This window comes from Rhinolophus hipposideros (genome assembly GCF_964194185.1).
Source record: "Rhinolophus hipposideros genome assembly, chromosome: 21".
Classification (NCBI taxonomy): Eukaryota; Metazoa; Chordata; class Mammalia; order Chiroptera; family Rhinolophidae; genus Rhinolophus; species Rhinolophus hipposideros.
In genome coordinates, this window is record NC_138067.1 from 41,256,332 (window position 1) to 41,274,011 (window position 17,680).

The 17,680-nt window shown below is 52.8% G+C and overlaps 1 protein-coding gene across 2 annotated transcripts in view; it reads left to right on the plus strand.

Annotated features, from left to right (window-relative positions):
- The first annotated feature begins 2,260 nt into the window (after window positions 1-2,260).
- MARK4 (microtubule affinity regulating kinase 4) overlaps window positions 2,261-17,680 on the plus strand; it is a 29,371-nt gene continuing 13,951 nt past the window's right edge. For both annotated transcript variants that reach the window (XM_081032577.1, XM_081032576.1), the window contains exons 1-10: window positions 2,261-2,446; window positions 6,724-6,924; window positions 8,916-8,969; window positions 9,063-9,111; window positions 9,788-9,853; window positions 9,934-10,004; window positions 11,109-11,165; window positions 13,646-13,882; window positions 16,864-16,983; window positions 17,427-17,526. In XM_081032577.1, coding sequence (XP_080888703.1) covers window positions 2,396-2,446; window positions 6,724-6,924; window positions 8,916-8,969; window positions 9,063-9,111; window positions 9,788-9,853; window positions 9,934-10,004; window positions 11,109-11,165; window positions 13,646-13,882; window positions 16,864-16,983; window positions 17,427-17,526 — 1,006 coding nt within the window. In that variant the 5' untranslated portion in view covers window positions 2,261-2,395. The remainder of the gene's footprint in view (window positions 2,447-6,723; window positions 6,925-8,915; window positions 8,970-9,062; window positions 9,112-9,787; window positions 9,854-9,933; window positions 10,005-11,108; window positions 11,166-13,645; window positions 13,883-16,863; window positions 16,984-17,426; window positions 17,527-17,680) is intronic.

Here is a 17,680-nt window from a genome sequence, read left to right on the forward strand (position 1 = left end):
GAACGGAGAACCAGGGTGCTTGTGTACCTTACGTGTGTAGGAAGGAGATCTTCTGCCCTCGTGTGGTGCTTTGGAGAACTGCAGCTCTCTGTGCCAAGGCTGGGAAGGAATTGGGGATGACTCAGCCACCCCAACGCACCCCCAAGACCCCGCTTCTCACCCCTCAGAGCACTGGGGATCTCAAAGCTTCTCTAACACCATTTTGAACTCTTCCGTCTCCGCTTCCCACCATGTCTAAGACTTCTTGAGCCCCATTTGCTGAATAGTAATAGTAATGTCACCACTTATGAAGTTCTAATCTGTTCCCACGTGAAGCACTTATAAAGTCTCATTAATTTATTGCAGACTGAGGTTGCTACTATTATTATTCAGGGACAGGAAACCATAGCGAACAGGAACCCAAGTTCTGACGTTCAGAGGCACTTGGGTTCAAATCCCAGCCCTGCCTCTGACCACCTATGTGATGAACATGTGATTTTTCTCCTTTGGGCCTCTGTTTCCTCATCTGTAAATGGGGTTCATAATGATGCTTCAACCTCACGGGGTGACAGAAAGGATAAAGAGTTCAGAATCTGGCAAGGAGGAAGCCTTTCTGAGTGTAGTAGCCGATGTATCCACCAGGAATATGCTGGTAAATGTTTAACAACCAGCACTCTGGCGGGTAGGGATGTGGAGACTCAAGCACTTGCCAGTTTCCATCATGTGAATGTTCCCACCATGGCTGATTTCAAGCTGACAGCACTGAAAGCGTGTTCTTTGGACGGGGGTAAGAAACGCTCAGTACCCCATTAAACAGCAGTTTCACTATGCAGATACAACAGATGTAAAAAGCCTCAGGATCATAGATAACAGTAAAATAATTAGGATAGGATGAGTATTTATTAGTTTTGTTTTAAATATAATTGAATTGTATGTTTGCATAATTTAATTTTTAATAATGGCTGTTTAACAACCAGTTCCAAAATTCCTGAGACTTTAACAATCAGCTGGCTTGAGCCACATCCAACACACTGCTGTTATCATAACTCCCATTCTTTAGAAAGGGAAACTGGGGATCAAGAAGATGGTCAGACAAGGGCAGGTCATGGACCCATCCAAGGGCTGTGTGATTCTGGGGCGAGGACCACGCAATGACCCTATTTCCTTCATCCCGTTCTTGTCTAGAGGTCATGGGTGGCCCTCACAGCACAGGGTGACCTCAGCGAAGCCCTTGCTCTCTCTAGTCTGTTCGCGCAACCGGTAGCAGCAGAGCCCCGTCAGGGAGGCAACGTAGGAACCCTCCCCCTCACTTTATAGTCTGGAAACTGAGGCCTGGAAAGGGCAAATGTCAGCCCTGAGTGACAGAGCTGGACAGAGAGTCCTCAGGCCCTGGCTGGGGTACAGAAGAGAAGAGACTGCAGCCCACAAGCCTGCGGCCTGGAGTTTTCTGGGAGGTGGGAGGCAGCATTGCTAGAGAGATTGGTCACTCCTCTGCAGTGGCTCCGCCCAGAATACCATCCCCCACCGCCATTAGCACAATGTCCCCAAGAGCGTCCTGGGCTCCCTGAATGGGTACAGGGTGGGCTGGGAAGGAGAAAGTGGACAGCGCCATCTGCCTGATTCTTGCCTCTGGGGTTCCTCTGCCTCTTCTCTTTTTCTCCATTCTCTTCACGGGTCTTTGCGTCTCTGTGTATATCTATGTGTCTCTTTCTGTCTCTTCCTCTTGTCTCCGTTTGTGGATCTCTCAGTCTTTGTCACTCTTTGTGTCTCTATTCTCTGTATCTCTTGTCTTTTTGTGTGTGTGTCTCTTCCTCTCTGTTTCTCCCTCTTTCTGTCTCTCTCTTTTGGTGTCTCCCTGTCTCTGCGTTTCTCAATGTCCTTCTCTGCGTCTCTGGCGCTCGGCCTTAGCGTTTCTCTCCCCATCTCTTCCGGTGAGTCTCTACTCTCCTGTGAGAACATGCTACGGATCGACGCGCTCAGACCTGCCTCCGCCTCCAGAGCCGCCCGCCAGCCCGCCCAGGCCTGCGCCTTTAAGGGCCGGAGGCAGGGGGCGGGGTCTCTGCGGCCCCGCCCTGCCCGCCCCTCCCCCTGACGTCCCTTCCTTCCCGACCCCTCCACCACCTCCCTCCGCCGCCGCCCCGACCGGCTCCGCGCCCCCTCCCCGGCCCCCGCCCGCCAGCCCGTCTGCCCGTCGCCCCTATGGCGCCCGGGGCCCCCACTGCGCGGGGCCACTAGGACCGTCGGCGTCCCTTTCCTTCCCCCTTCTTGCCCCCCTCTCCCGCGGCCGAACCCGGGTGTCCACGGCGCCCAGCTTTTGAGCTCGCGTCCTCAGGCCGGCGGGGGGGGAGGGGAAAAGGGGACCCCGGCACCCCTGCCCCCCCCACCCGGCCGCCCAGTCCCCCGGGACCCGGAGAAAATGTCTTCGCGGACTGCGCTGGCCCCGGGCAACGATCGGAACGCGGACACGGTGAGTGGGGCCCGGCCCCTGGGGGAGCCCCGGCCGGATCTAGCCACCGAACCCCTCGCCCTGCAGTGCCACTCGCTGCGCAAGCCCCTACCCTCATTTCCTGGGTCCTGCCCGGCTCACCACCTCCCGACGCCCGCCCGGACTTCCAGGCCTTTCGACCCTCCCCCACTCCTCAGCCCAGCCCGACCCCTGAGGGCGCCCCTCTCTCGGGACCCCGCTCTGGTCCTTCTGCGGACCGCTTCCGCCTGGGTCTCTTCCCTCCAGGAAGCCCCCTCCCCTGCCTTCCAGGAGCCCCTCCCTTCTCCGGTGTGTTCTTCAGCCCCTTCCCCTTCAGGCTGCCGGCATCCGACCACTCGCCCTCTGCCGGATTTGCAGGGCTCCTGACCCCAAGGCCCAGCCCTGGTCCTCTTATAGGAAGGCCTGCACCACTCCTACCTCTAGCTCCGGCCTTCCCCGCTGGATCTGAGCCCCCCAGGAGTCCCCCTCCTCTCATTCCCAGCGCTCTGCCCCTCCTGGCTCCTGTGAGCACCCCCTCACAGGAAGCCGGTTTCCACCTTTTCTGGGCCCAGGGCCCTTTCTAGCTTGTTCAAGGTCTCTCCACTCCCAGGCCTGGGCTCCCTCTTCCAAGCAGCCTTGTCCCTGGATTCCCAGCACCCTGGGTCCCCCCAGACGCTTCCGGACCCTCTCTGGTCTCTTCCTCTCCCTGGAAGCCTTGGCCTCCAAATTCCAGGCCCCTAGCCCAGTCCCGCATTTCTAGGCCCTAGACCAGTGTGACTGCAGGCCTCAACTTCCCTGTGTCAACTGCTCAGCTTCAGGCAAGCCCCCTCCCCAAGCCCCCAACCCCTGGATCCTCTCCTTGTCCAGGCCCTTCCTGCAGGACACCATCTCTTCCCCTAGATCTCCAAGCTTTCATCCGTTCACCTGCCCCAGGGCCTCCCTCTTCCTGGTTGGGGTCTGGCCTCCCAGGAAAGCCCCCTCCTCAGAAGTCTTCCCCAGAGAACAGATACAGAGAACCACCTGACCTCAGATCCTCCTTCCAGAAGACTCCTAGTCTTGCCCTGCCTCTCAGCCCTCTTCTCTTGAGGTCTGTCTTCTGGAAGCATTCTTTACAAGTTTCTAGGCCCCTTGACCCCAAGGTTCAGTCTTTATTCCTCTGGACTGCCCCTTTCCCAGGGACAGGCCCTGGATCTTTCTCTGGTTCCAAGGGCTGCTCCTATAAAACCCCTTCTTTGACTTCTAGGCGTTTCCTCAGGTCCCTGGTCCAGGAATCTTTGGCCCCTGACTTCCACTGCCCCATGGCTTGGATCCTTTTTACTATCCCCAGGCCCCCTGTCCCTACACCACAGGCCAGAACAATCCTGATTGCTCTCAGCACTTTTAAAGACCCTCCCACCAACCAATGCCAGACTCGTCCACAGCTAGGGTCTGTGTCCCTTTCCACAGGCCTTCTACCGGGTCCCTGCTCCCCCAAGCACCCCTCACCCCAAATCTCCACCAGAGAGGTATATCTCTGCCCCTTCATCTTGTAGGATCCTCCCTCCCAGATACCACCACCTCCACCTATCATACAATAGGCCAGACTCTGATTTGGAGTCTCCAGTGAGAATATGCACCCCTAGTCACTACAGGAAGTGCCAAGGAGCCCACAGGCCTGGGTTTAAATGCTGGCTCTGCCAGCTGGTTTGCACTGTGTCCTCGAACTAAGCCTTCTCCCTTTCAGAGACTCAGTTTCTTGCTTTGAAAAGTGGGGACAACCACTCAAGTCCCATGGAGGATTATTTGGGATGATACCGGTGAAGCCTGGCACACAGGATGCGCTCCGCACATGTTCATGCTATTGTGACTGGATATGAGTCAGACGGCTGTGGATTCTCAGCCCAGGACTGTCACAGTTGTTGAATGAGCTTACAGATCCACTCCCTGCTCAGAGACTCAGTTTCTTTATCTCTGTATGGGGTTGATCATGGTACCTCCCTGTTAGGGATGTTTTAAGGACCCAGGGAGATTATGTGAGTAAAATGCACAGGGCCAGGCTCACTGTAGCTGCTATTATTCATTATTATTGTTACTATTACTACTGCTGCTACTACTTTGATTATTCAGATAAGCATGGGTTCAAATCTAGTTTCTGTCCCTCGCTAGCTGTATGACCTCAAGCAAGTGACCTCCCCTCTCAGAACCTTGGTTTCCTCATCTGTAAAATGGGGCTCATATGAGCACTTTGTCCTTTCGTTTTTCAGATTTGTGCATATGGGGTGGGGGGAATGGGGAGGTCTAATCCCCTTCTCTTCTCCCAACTCTAGTGTGTAAGACCTGCTTGTCAGTCCTGGTAGGGGTCACCTCTCTCCCTCTGGAATCTGAAGTTGCACCCCCCCCCCTTTCTAGCTCATTACCAGTCATGATGACAGCCATGTAGGGTCATGCTCCCCCACCCCAAGTTCCAGACCCCCCCACCCTCCAACCTCTCTGGAGGTTCCCTAGCAACAGGCCCAGTGTTGGGGCACCAGCCGGGCTGGGAGGGAGCGGGGCCAGCTGGTGGTGCCAATTTTAGCTCCCGCCCCCTCCCCCTGGGGGCTTTGTCACCCACTGCCCCAGCTGCCCCTTGCAGGGGTCCCTCACCCACGCTGCCTTCAGTGGGGTGCCAACCCACCCCCACTTGGCTCCCCTGGTGCCACCTGATGGGGATTCTTCTCCAAGCCGGTATCTCAGTGGGGATCTTATCGACTGGATCTCCACTTCCCTTCCCACCCTCCCCTGGAGGAGGCCCAGTGGGATGTGGGAAAGAGCTCAGCACTCAGGAGTCAGCAGGCCCGGGTCTGAACCCCTGCTGCTCTGTTCCACCTGCCCTGTGACCTTGGACAAGGTATTTACCCTGCCTCATTCTTGGGGTCTCTGTCTGGAGAGTGCAGATCATAATTGGACCCACATCGGAGGCCACGTGAGGGCATGGTGGGCGAAGGGCAGTGGTTAGGGCTTCAGCAGGGGTGGTTTTTTCTGCCCCATGCGGGGAACATTGTGTTTCTGCCCTTTGTGAATGAACTGTGTGACCTTGACAAGGCAGCTCCTCTCTCCAAGCCTCAGTTTCTCCCCTGGAATGTGAGGATGCAGATGCTGCCCTCACGGGCTCTGGGAATTAAATGTAGATGACATACTTATTAGTCCAGGACTTGGCCCTAGTAAAGGCTGCTTAATAAAAATGATGTGGGCGTGTGAGGCATATGATAGGGTGATGGTGAAGACCCTCAACTCTGGGGGAAGCTCTGTGGGTTACGATCCCAGCTCTGGGCCTCAGTTTCCCTACCTATAAAATGGGGATGGTGACGTATTGATGGCCAGTGCTCTTTAAATATTGGTCATCATGACTGTTAAGTGGCCTGGCAGTTTTTTTCCAAGAGGCAGCCCTGGGCCCTCATCTCGTTGCCTACCTGGCTTTCTCTCTTCCTCAGTTCCCTTTGCAGGGCTGAGCAGAGCTTTCCGGCTGGGGCCTGTGGCTCTCTCTGTCGCCAGCACCCTGGGCCTCAGGCCTGAAAGGGAGGCATAGTCTCTGGGGCTCACAATCAGGACAGGGCAGCCTGAAGCAAGCAGGTGACCTGCGGGGGTGAGAGAGACAGGACAGCAGGAACAGAACATCGGGGACAGATAGGAGTAATAGCGGGGGAGACAGCGGTCAGGGCGCTGATGGAGCAGCAGTGTTTGGCGGGGGGCGGGGCGAGCGAGGAGCAAGGTAACAGTGGGGCTAGAATGACATCAGGGCAAAATGAAAGACTGTTGGTCACTGTGTTTGGTGTTGAATTTGGGATCGGAAGAAAATGTTAAGGGCACTAAACTGGGAACAAAATACGGTATTAACATTTGGGTTTGGAGTAGAATTTGTGGGCCGGAGTGGGGGTCGTGGTGGAGAAAACAGGATGTTGGGGACTGTGAGGGGCGGGGTGGAGCGTTGGGACCAGTCAATGTTGACTGGGGTTGAGGGTTGCAGCATTTAGAATAAAATATTACGGAGCTGATGGAGGTTCCAGTTGTTAGAAAACAAAGTTGGGGGTAGATGAAATGCAGGGAGGGCTGAAGAAGAGGCCTAATGTTTGGGGCACTGGAGTTGGGGGGCCCCAGTGTTTTTTTTCTTAGAGGCGTCTTTTTGTAGAAAAAGGCAGGGTACTCAAAGGCATCTTGCTTTTTTCCTGGCCTGGGCTAGAGTTAACCTCCCCAGCGCTGGGTTCCACTGAAGGCAGCATCGGACGGGCACTGCCCACCACTCACAGTCCATCTCCCCCACCCAGCATGGCACCTTGGGCAGTGGCCGCTCCTCGGACAAGGGACCATCCTGGTCCAGCCGCTCCCTGGGTGCCCGCTGCCGGAACTCCATTGCCTCCTGTCCCGAGGAGCAGCCCCACGTGGGCAACTATCGCCTCCTGAGGACCATTGGGAAGGGCAACTTTGCCAAAGTCAAGCTGGCCCGGCACATCCTCACCGGCCGGGAGGTGAGTGAGGGCACGGGGTGGGGCTCGGGGGTTGAATCCTGCGGCACCAGTGCTTTGTGGGAGGTGGGGTGCGGTCGGGCTTGGCCCTCACTGTGCTTTGTGACCTCAGGTAAGTCCCTGCCTCTCTCTCAGACAGATTGGAACATCTCAGATTTTTCCAGAACAATCTAAGGTAGCAGAAAAGAGCTAATTTAGGGCATCCCTGAAATTGTCAGGAAATCTCAAATCACAGTCAGAGCCATGTATTGTATTTTTAAGAATTCATGTGGCTTTTGTGTCTGAACCTGGACTGCCTCCGTTTTATGATGATGAGAACACAAGAAGTTCATTTGTGTTCTCTGTTACACGCTCTCCCCACCTTCCCTTCCAGAGCGGGCATAAGTCCCAAGCATGGCAACATTGTAGAAAGGGCCCATCCACGCAGACCTTGGGACCTAAATATGATGCCTCTAACTCACACTTGATGAGGAAAAACAGATGGTGGGTGGGTTCATGACTCCTCTGCACCCCATTCAATTTTAGAGCAAGTGACTGGAGTGGTTTCTTCTACCTTGGGTGAACCCTCTTCTGCCCTCACACTGTCTACGCCATACACACAAAAGACACCAGGCCCCAGTGGTTTTATGGGCAAATTCTACCAAACATTCCAATTTTATGACAGTACTTCCAGAGACTAAAGAGGCTGCACTGCCCAACTGATTTTAAGTGCTACTTCGATGATAACCACAAAAGCAGATAAATGAAATTATGGGCTAGGCTCACATATGAACGTAGATATCAAAATCAAAGAAAGTCGTGTGATGACAAAGCTGGGTTTATCCCAGGAATGCACAATTCTTTTCAGATTCACAATTTATTCATGTATTTTGCCACATTTACAGATTCAAGGAGAGAAACCATAGGATTGTCTCAATACTGGCATACAAAGTGCTTGACAAAAATTAAAAACCCATTTGTGAGAATACGAGCAAAGCCAAAGGACCCTCTCCTCCACAAAGAACACATCGTTCCCCTTATGTTGGTCTTGAACATGATTCCAAGGGTTTCTGAGAGGACCGGCTTCTAAGGGCCTCCCAGGGGAAGAATTCTGTAATCCAGTGGAGCTGAGGTGGTTGGGGGTGGCCCCAAAAGCCTTTGGGAAAACTACAGACCTAGAGCTGTATTAAGACTTTTAAAGGCCCCTCACTATGGAAAAGCTTAGGTGCTCTAGCCCAAATGTAATTCAAAATTAAAACTAAAGTGTAAAATAAGTATGAAGAAAAAAAAAAATAAGTATGAAGAGAATTCAGTAACATTCTGATGTTCCCTCCATGATGATTACCTCAAAGCTCTTTTAAAATTATATATATATTTATATATTTATATATATATTTATATATATATATTTTTTAAGTGTTTAAGAAGTAGACTTATCAGGCTGAATAAGGTCAGATTCCAGCCCACAATACTAGCCACATAACCTTGGCTGAGTTTCCCCATTTGTAAAACGGGGATAATTCTAGCACTCATAAGATTGTAATGAGGATTAAAAGAGTTCTCATTTGTAAAGCACATAGACCAGCCCCTGGCACATGTGACTGTTCGGTAAATGTAAGCTACGGTTATTACTCATTGTTCCACAGTTCGTACATTCAAAACAAAGATGTGATGGATGAATGATCTAAGATGCCCTCACAAAGGGCTCCCTCAAGGTCTTGGTCACCCTCACACAGGCCCCTGGAGCAGCCCCATCCAGGCTTCACTGTGAAATAGGGGATATTTCCTTATAGAAATAAGGGTAGCACTGAACATGGTGGGAACAGCATGTGCAAAGGTCCTGAGGCCCAGATCCCCCATCCAACTAGGAATGGCCCAGGTTGAGGGCTTTCTGTGAGGGGGCAAAGGAAGGGCATCCCACGGTGATCTGAGTTAGGGGACCTTCCCCAGCCAAGGGCCTGTGGTACTTTGACCTCCTCCCTTCCCCCGCCCTGCCTTCCTTCTTCCACTTCCAGGTTGCCATCAAGATCATCGACAAAACCCAGCTGAACCCCAGCAGCCTGCAGAAGGTGAGGCCCAGGGAGAGGAAGCAGGGTGGGGGCAAAGTTGGGGAGAGGGTCCTTGGAACCACCCACTCTTATGTTTCTCTTTCTTCCTTCTAGCTGTTCCGAGAAGTCCGCATCATGAAGGGCCTAAACCACCCCAACATTGGTGAGAAGGGGAAGGGAGTGGGCTCAGAGGCTACCCACCAGGGCACTTGGGAAAGGAGTCGGGGACAGACCTGTTTTCTCATAGCAATATTGCTGCTCACTGGCTCTGTGACCTTGGCCAAGTCACTTAACCTCTCTGAGCATCAGTTTCTTCCTCTGGAGTGGGATTGATAAAAGGGCTCACATCAAGGTCATTGTGAGGATTGGATAAGATAATGCGTGCAAAGCACTTAGTTCAGAACTAAGCTGTGGGAGCTATTGTCATCAATAGCAATCGTCGTCATTGTCATTATCACTAGGCAGAGGGGAGAGAGAGGACTTTTTAGAGAGAGTAGTGGGATTTCGCCTCGCCTGGATTTGGCTGCAGCATTTATCCATCCATTTATTCGTTTACTCGGTAAATGTTTGTTGAGTGGCTGCTGCATGCCAGATGCTAGGGACCGAGTGGTGGAGAAAATAGACACACATTCCTGGCCTCATGGAGCTGACATTATTGAGAGAAAGTAGAAAACGTTGTGACGTGGGGCTGAGGAGTTGGGAGAATCTTGCCATCAGTAGGGAGCCATAGAGTGTTCTTGAGTAAGGGGTGTTAAGGTCAGCGTATCCACACAATTAGCGTGCGGGTCAGGTGTGGGCGATCGCTTCCTGCATAACCCCCCTACCATCTGCTGTTGCAGTGAAGCTCTTTGAGGTGATTGAGACTGAGAAGACGCTGTACTTGGTGATGGAATATGCAAGTGCTGGTGAGGCCCCTCCCTCCCTCCCCTGCCGCCTGCGGTGACCGGAGAGGGTCCCCCTGACCCCCTTGGCTTCTACCCTGCAGGAGAAGTGTTCGACTACCTCGTGTCACACGGCCGCATGAAGGAGAAGGAAGCTCGAGCCAAGTTCCGACAGGTTGTGGTCATGGCTGGGGCTGGGGCTGGGAGGGGTGCCTGGGTCCCTGGGGATGAGTCTGGGGGCGTGGCTTAGGGCTTCATACGGGTAACGGTGGAGAGTTGGGTATTCATGCGTGTGCAGATGCCCAGGTGTGAGGATATCCAGATGTAGGTGTGCAGGTGTCTGGTGTGTGGGTGTGTGTAGTGTGTAGGAGTGTGGCTAAGAGAACCTGGAGGTGCCGGGGTGCCGAGGCACGTGAGTGTAGGAGTGTGGATGAGAAGACGTGTGGGAAGTAGCTATGTTGGTGCCCAGGTGCTATGGACGAGTGTAGATGTGTGGCTGAAAGTGTGCATGGCAGCCTGAGTGTAGGAGTGAGGGGAGCCCAGTTTGGGTGTGTAAGTTTGTGGGTAAGAGGACATGCAGGTCGTGGGTGTCCAGGTGGCTGGGTTAAAGGGCACGTGGTTTCAGTTGTGTGGCAATGTGGATACCCAGGTGTGTGAGACGGTATGAGGGGTCCCGGGTATGGGTATACAGGTTGGTGGACAAGAGAGCGTATGGTGTAAGGATGTCCAGGTGGATGAGGTGTGTGGGTGTCCAGGTATGTGGCAGTGAGGTGCCCAGATATGTAAGAGGGCACGCAGGTGTGAGGGTGCCCAGGTGTGTTGGTAAGAGGGAATACAGATGTGAGGGTTTGGTGGGTGAAGGGATCTGAGCGAGGGTGTCAGTCCAACTGTCCAGTGGCTCTGACACAGTTGTACGGGGTGTGGGGAGCTTAAGCCTTGGTGTGTTGGGGTCATGCATCTATCCACAGGTATGCGACATTCTCATGCACGTTTCCAGAAGTGAAAGTCAGGAGGGGGCTAGTCCTCATGTCTTGGTTCCAATGTCCCTGTCAGGAGGGCATTCTAATCTCTGGGTGACAGAGTGTTTGCCTGTGCAGGACCCTTAGCATTTCCCACTGTGACTGCCTCGGGGGGTGAGGCCCAAGCATGTCAGCCTGTGCTTAGGGGAGGCCTGAGGTCCAGGGGCTGGGTTGTGAGTGGGCTCACAGGGTCTCTGAGGGAGGCTGAAAGGTTTGGGGGCCACAAGGAACTGACCTTCTCTCCCCTGCCCTCCCCACAGATTGTATCGGCTGTGCACTACTGTCACCAGAAAAACATTGTACACAGGGACTTGAAGGTGAGCCCCCCCCCACTGTGAGCTCCCAGCTCAGCCCCCAGCACCCCCACTTGTCCCCAGCCCCACCTCCAGTCCCCTGGGGTTCCCCTGAACCCTCCACCACATTACCCTGTTTTCTCCACCTTCTCCTCTCTGAGCATTCAGGGCCCCTCGACTTTTTCCCAAGCCTTTTGTGACAAAAGCAAGGCCAGCAGAAGGGGTACTGGGTCGGGAGTGGGGCAGGAGGAGGGAACAAAGGGGAAAGAAACAAAGTGTCCTGGAATGGCCCGGACGGTTACATGTGTACTGGACAAAGTCAGTGGGACGCGATAGAGTTTGTCACTTTCAGAACCTCCAGAGTCTTAGAATCTCTCAGACTTTAGAACATTCAGGAATCTTTGAGAATTGAGATTATAGAGCCTCATTCTCCAGGGTCTGAGACTCCCAGGCATCTTAGAACTTGAGAAGGACCGTTGACAGAGAGCCCTGGAGCTAGCACCCAGCAGGGAAGGGACTCAGTAGGCCTGGATTCTGCTGCGTGGTCAAACTGAACAGGGGCAGCCCCCTCGAGAAGCTTCATGTTCCAGGGTCCCCACTCCACACCTCCCACCCAGAGAGAACCTCATCTCTCAAGACTTCTCGTCCTAAACCAGAGAGATAAATGTTTGGGTGGCTCAGTCAAGTCTTGGCTGTGATTTCTTGAGAACCTACTATGTGTCGGGCAGGACCCCGCGCTTTAAGGAAGTCCTTCTTAAGGTAGTGCTTCTTGAGTGAAGGACCTGGTTTGTTTTAGTGTTTTCAGTTCCCAACCCATTGTGGACAGGTACTTTGGTAAAGTACAATAAAATGAAATGAAAAAACCATGTACAAAATGCAAGCCCAATTTTTAAAATTAGTTAAATTCAAAAAACATAAAATTCCATTGTCAAGTTGCTGTAGAAGTTTCTAAACACCCTCTCTCTGTATTGCCCTGACATCCCCATGTGGCCTTCTGAGGAAGCACCCTTAAGGTGCTGGGTAAGGGTGCCACGATTGGGAGGGTGGAGACCTGGAGGAGGCATGCCCCCTGGTGGAAGATCCTGGAAGTGGCTAAAAGGGATTTTGGGATCTGGTTAGTGCACCAGGGGAACCAACCTAGACCTGAGGATGGAGCTGGCCTGTGGCACCTCAAATGCCACAAAGGGAAATGTCACCTGCGAGGTAGACTGAGATGCCATCAGATTGAGGTTTGGGCAAGAACTCTCTGAAGTGTGTGTCTGTGGGTTCTATCCCTTTGTTGGGGCAGAGGTGGGGAAAAGCGATACTGAAAAACAGCAGGAGGTGGGGAGACTGTGAAAAAGCCAGAGACGCTGGTGGCCTGGGCTAAGGAAGAGCTATGGTTGGGATGGGACACACGTGGGCAACTTTTTTTCCCCCAAAACTTTTATTTATTTAAGTGTGGTTTCCCAGGACCCTTTAGCTCCAATTCAAGTAGTTGTTTCAGTCTAATTGTGGAGGGCGCAGCTCACAGTGGCCCATGTGGGGATCGAACCGGCCACCTTGTTGTTAAGAAGAGCACTGAGCTCTAACCAACTGGACTAACCGGCCACCTCCGTGGGCAACATTTTGAAGGGTGGATGTTGTGGTCAAGCTGGGAGAGGCAGGGTGCTGGAGGCTCCTTCCTCATTCAGGCCATAGGGGAGCTGGGCCTCTTGGATTCCAGCCTTGCTGCTTTCTTGCTGTGGACCTAGGTAACCTCCCTGAGCCTCAGTTTCCTCACCTATGAAATGGCAATTATAAGAACACATGCAACCAAAAAAAACCCAAACCTTATAACAATACAAAGCATTTACTGAGTGCTGGCTACACCCCACGTGCTGTGCTTGGTGCTTTATGCTTAACCTCAGCTTACACATAGGGAAACGGAGGCACAGGGCAATCTGGTAACCCACCCAAAGTCACACAGTGAGTGAGTGGTGGAGCTGTGATTTGAAGCTGGGATTCTTCCAGAATCTGTACTCTTAACCCTACTTTCTGCTGCCACTCTTATAAAATAAATGACAGTACATGAAGCCCAGTGCATTATAGGTATGCAGTAAGTGTTGCACAAAATGACTGTTTTCATTTTTATGGGTCTTGAGCAGTCAGTCCTCTTTTTTTTTTCCCTGCTGGTTAAACTAAAGCTCAGAGAGGGACAGGAGGTGGCCTGAGGACCCACAGCTCTGCAGACCATGTGGACAATAATAATAGCTAACCTTATATAGTGCTTGCTGGGTATAGAATATTGTTCTAGGTCTTTTACACAGATTAACTCACTTAATTCTCAAACGTCCCTGTGAGGTAGGGACTGTCATTACCCCCATTCTGTGGATGAGGAAACTGAGGCCCAAAGAGATAAAGTTACTGCTTGGGGTCACACAGGGAATAAGGGCCTGGGCCACAGGCTGTCAGGTGGACCAGCTCCAGAGCCTGTGCTCCTATCCTCCACACACATCCACCTCTGCCCTCTTTTTCCCTCCCAGGCTGAGAACCTTTTGCTGGACGCAGAGGCCAACATCAAGATAGCTGACTTTGGCTTTAGCAACGAGTTCACGCTAGGATCGAAGCTGGACACATTCTGCGGGAGCCCCCCGTACGCTGCCCCAGAGCTGTTCCAGGGCAAGAAGTACGACGGGCCGGAGGTGGACATTTGGAGCCTGGGTGTCATCCTGTACACCCTTGTCAGCGGCTCCCTGCCCTTTGATGGGCACAACCTCAAGGTGCTGGGAGGGGCTGGCACGGGGGTCTTACTCTCCTGGGGAGGGTCTCTTTAGGCCTCATCCCGGACACTTTTTCTGCGGAGGTGGGGGGCCGGCCTGAGGTCACATGGTAAAACGGAGGTCAGGCAGGACCCAGGTCCCCACAGCTGCATGGCCAGCCCAAGTGGACCGCTGTTGGGGTTCGGGGCATGGGCTTTGCAGCTCGTGGGCTGGGGTTCAAATCACAACTCCCTCAGTACATTTTTGTTGCCCACCATCGATGGTTCAGGCTGTTTTAGGTTTTGCAGATACTGTGTGAACAAGCAGGCAGAAACCCCTGCCTTCCCACAGCTGCGCTCTGGGTGATCCTTGAAAACACGCTAAGTAGGAAAAGCCAATCACAAAAGGCCACGCATTGTGTGGTTCCACTTCTATGAAATCTCCAGAAGAGGCAAATCCAAAGAGACAGGAAGCAGATTAGTGGTTGCCTAAGTCTAGGGGAGGATGGGGAAGTTGGAGAATAGGGTTTCTTTTGGGGTGATGAAATGGTCTAAAATTGTGGTGAGGATTGCACAACTCAGAGAATATACTAAAAACCATTGAATTGTGCACTGAAAACTGAAAAATTCCTGCCCTCATGGACCGACATTCCAGCAGCTGAGCCAGGCAGAAAACCAAATAAATAAGCAAAATATATTATTTCAGATGCTGGCCAGTGCTACAGGGGAAAAAAACATAAAAGAGGTGGAAAGTTTTTTTTTCTTTGAACTTTTTATTCTGAAACATTGCCAGTCTATAGAAAAGCGGTAAGGCTAGAACAAAGTACGCGTGGTACCTTTCAGGAGATGCGCCAGTCGCCAGCATTTGGCTGCTTTTGTCACATCTATTTGTATATGCTCATGGTGTCGCTGTGGTCATTGTTACTGATGGAACATTTGGGAGTTAGTTGCAGACACACTGTTTTTTTTTTAAAAGCAACATATAGCAGGTATCTGCTGAGACCCGGGCATTTTCCCGTCCACTGTCACACTCAGGAAATCCAGCATTGACGCAGTCCTGGCCTCTAACCCATGGTTCACACTCAGATAACGTCCCGAGGACATCCTTGGTAGCTCTTTTTCCTCCTGCTCCAGCATCTACTCGGGCTCCTTATGTGGCATTCAGTGTTGAGGACAGGCCATCAGAGCAGAGACTGGGTGAGGAGGAGGAGGGAGCCCCTTGTTCACAGTGGCCTTGGCCAAGCAGCCCGCCCCTCTGAGACTCAGACTCCCGCTGTGTTCAGTGAAGACCATAAGGTACTAGCCTTGTAGCAGCAATCCAAGGACTCACTTTGATGAGGCAGGAAAGTGCTCACTATCACAGAAGAATCTTTCTGAGCTCCAAGCATAAAGCCAAGAGACCTTTTCATGGGTCTAGGCCAGTGACTCACCTGCCCCAGGCCCTTGTCACCTCTTGCTGTCCTGGTTTCCCTTCCAGTCACCTCAGGTCTTGTTGGGCAAAGGAGACACAGCTGGGGCAGGTCCCAGCTCTGTCATTTCCTTACTGAGTGACCTTGGACACGTCCCTTTCTGAACCTCAGTTTCCCCTCATGTAGGTGGGGACATTAAGAGTATCCACTTATAGCCAGACTGGGTGTCTAAAGCCCTTCGCTGGGATCTGGCATTTAACGAGGTGACATGCTTGGGGGCAGCTCTGGTGGTGGTGACAGTGGCCTGATGGCACATCCATGTGACAGAGGCAGTGTGGTGCAGTAGTGACTCGGCACGGGCTCTGGAGCCCGACTGCCTGGGTTTGAACCCAGACCCTGTCAGTTTCTGGCTGTACAATCCCAGGACTAGTGACTTAACCTCTCTAGGCCTCAGTTCCTTTTCTGGAAAATGGGCCTTATGACATGCTTCACAGCATTGTTCCGAACACAGATGGAATATGTGTAAAGCAGTTAGAATACCGCCGGCGCGGGGCGAGTGCTCTGAAAGCGATACTCATTATTATGAAATATTCACGACCCTTCAGGCTGTAAGGATCTGCAGGCCCAGGGGGCTCCCCAGCCCATGTAGGAGAAGGCCCTGGAACAGAACCCCTAGCCCAGTCTCCGGCAAAGGCTTCACCCCACGAGACCCCCTTCCCTCATTCACCCTCTCCTCCATTTTCTCTCTCCGTACATTTTCTTCTTTTTTTTTCCAGGTTATTAGGGTGATATTAGTTAATAAGATATATTTCAAGTATACAGTTCTATAATATCTTTTCTGTATTTCGCATTGTGTGTTCACCACCCAGAGTCAAGTCTCCTTCCATCACCATGTATTTGACCCCCTTTACCCTCTTCTCCCTCCCCCCAACCTCTTCCCTTCTGGTAACCACTCTATTCAGGATGGAAGGGGCCCTCCCTGGTCCTCCAGGCCACAGGGCATGGAATTTACAGCCTTAGCAAGGACCCTCTTAAAAAGCTCATAGTTCTTTGGAAAGACAGGCGTGTCTAGTGGGGAAGGTACAGCGGGGAAAGGGAGGCGGGCAGGGTCCTCTTCCCTCCTCCCCTCTTGGAATCCTAATTAAATAGCCTTGCTCTGGTCCCAGTGTGTGCTAGACATTTACTTCTATAAATTCACTCACACTCTAGTCCGTGAAATGGGTGCTGGGATTTGTTTACAGATACGGAGACTGCGACCCCACTGATTAGCTCACCTGCCCACCTCTCCCCTTGCCTGCCTTATAGAATTCACTTTCTCTGTAAGCTTTCCTCTGAATGAAAAATTATATAGCTTTAAAAATAGTATATTTTTTTGGAAAGTTGCTGCATCTAATGTTCCCATTTTACAGGTGTGGAACTGAGGTCTATAGAGAGTGGTAGGGTTTTGCCCACCTCGTTGGGGCTGGGACTCAGAGCTTCTGTTGCTTCTGTCCAAGATTGAGACAAAGATGAGTGTGTGTGTGTGTGTGTGTGTGTGTGTATAATGCGTGGACAAGAAGGGTGGACCTCTCCCCCAGTAACCCTGTCCCCCCAGGAGCTGCGGGAGCGAGTCCTCAGAGGGAAGTACCGGGTCCCTTTCTACATGTCAACAGACTGTGAGAGCATCCTGAGGAGATTTTTGGTGCTGAACCCAGCTAAACGCTGTACTCTCGAGGTGAGCCCTCAGCCCCACAACCCTCCCCTTGCAGCCTCCGTGCCCTGCACCTTTCCTCTACCGTTCCAACCTGCCTAAGATCCGCTGCTGGAAGGTGGGAGCCCGGCAGCCCGGGAAAAGGCTCCTGGGCCTGTCCTGACACTGCTGCGCCCACTCCCTGCCATGCCAGTAATTAGCTAATGAGCTCCTGGGATGATTACAGGGTGCTGGGGACCGAGATGATGTGGGGGCGGAAGGGTGGCGTCAGGAGGCTTCAGCGGGGGGGGGGGGCAGGGGGTGCTGGCTGTCAGGAAGCCTTCTATCCTGGGGTGTTAAGTCTTGAGGTCGGGGAGCAGGACAGGTAGCCCCACCTGGGGGCCTGCCTAGGGGGTGCGCAGCTGTCCTTTTCCTGGTTTCTTCTGACGTCTGTCTTCCCCTTCCCTGTCCTGCTCTGATTCCTGCAGCAAATCATGAAAGACAAATGGATCAACATCGGCTATGAGGGTGAGGAGCTGAAGCCATACACAGAGCCAGAGGAGGACTTTGGGGACACCAAGCGAATCGGTGAGAGTCGGAGAACGCAGGTGCCCCAGCTCCTCAGGCCCCCAGGCCACCAAACCAGGGGTAGGAGCTTCCCAGCACCAACCCTTTTGGTCAGTGCATCAGAGAAGGTTGCAAGGCAGTTGGGGAGAGTGGAGAAGTCTGGGCTCCAACCCCT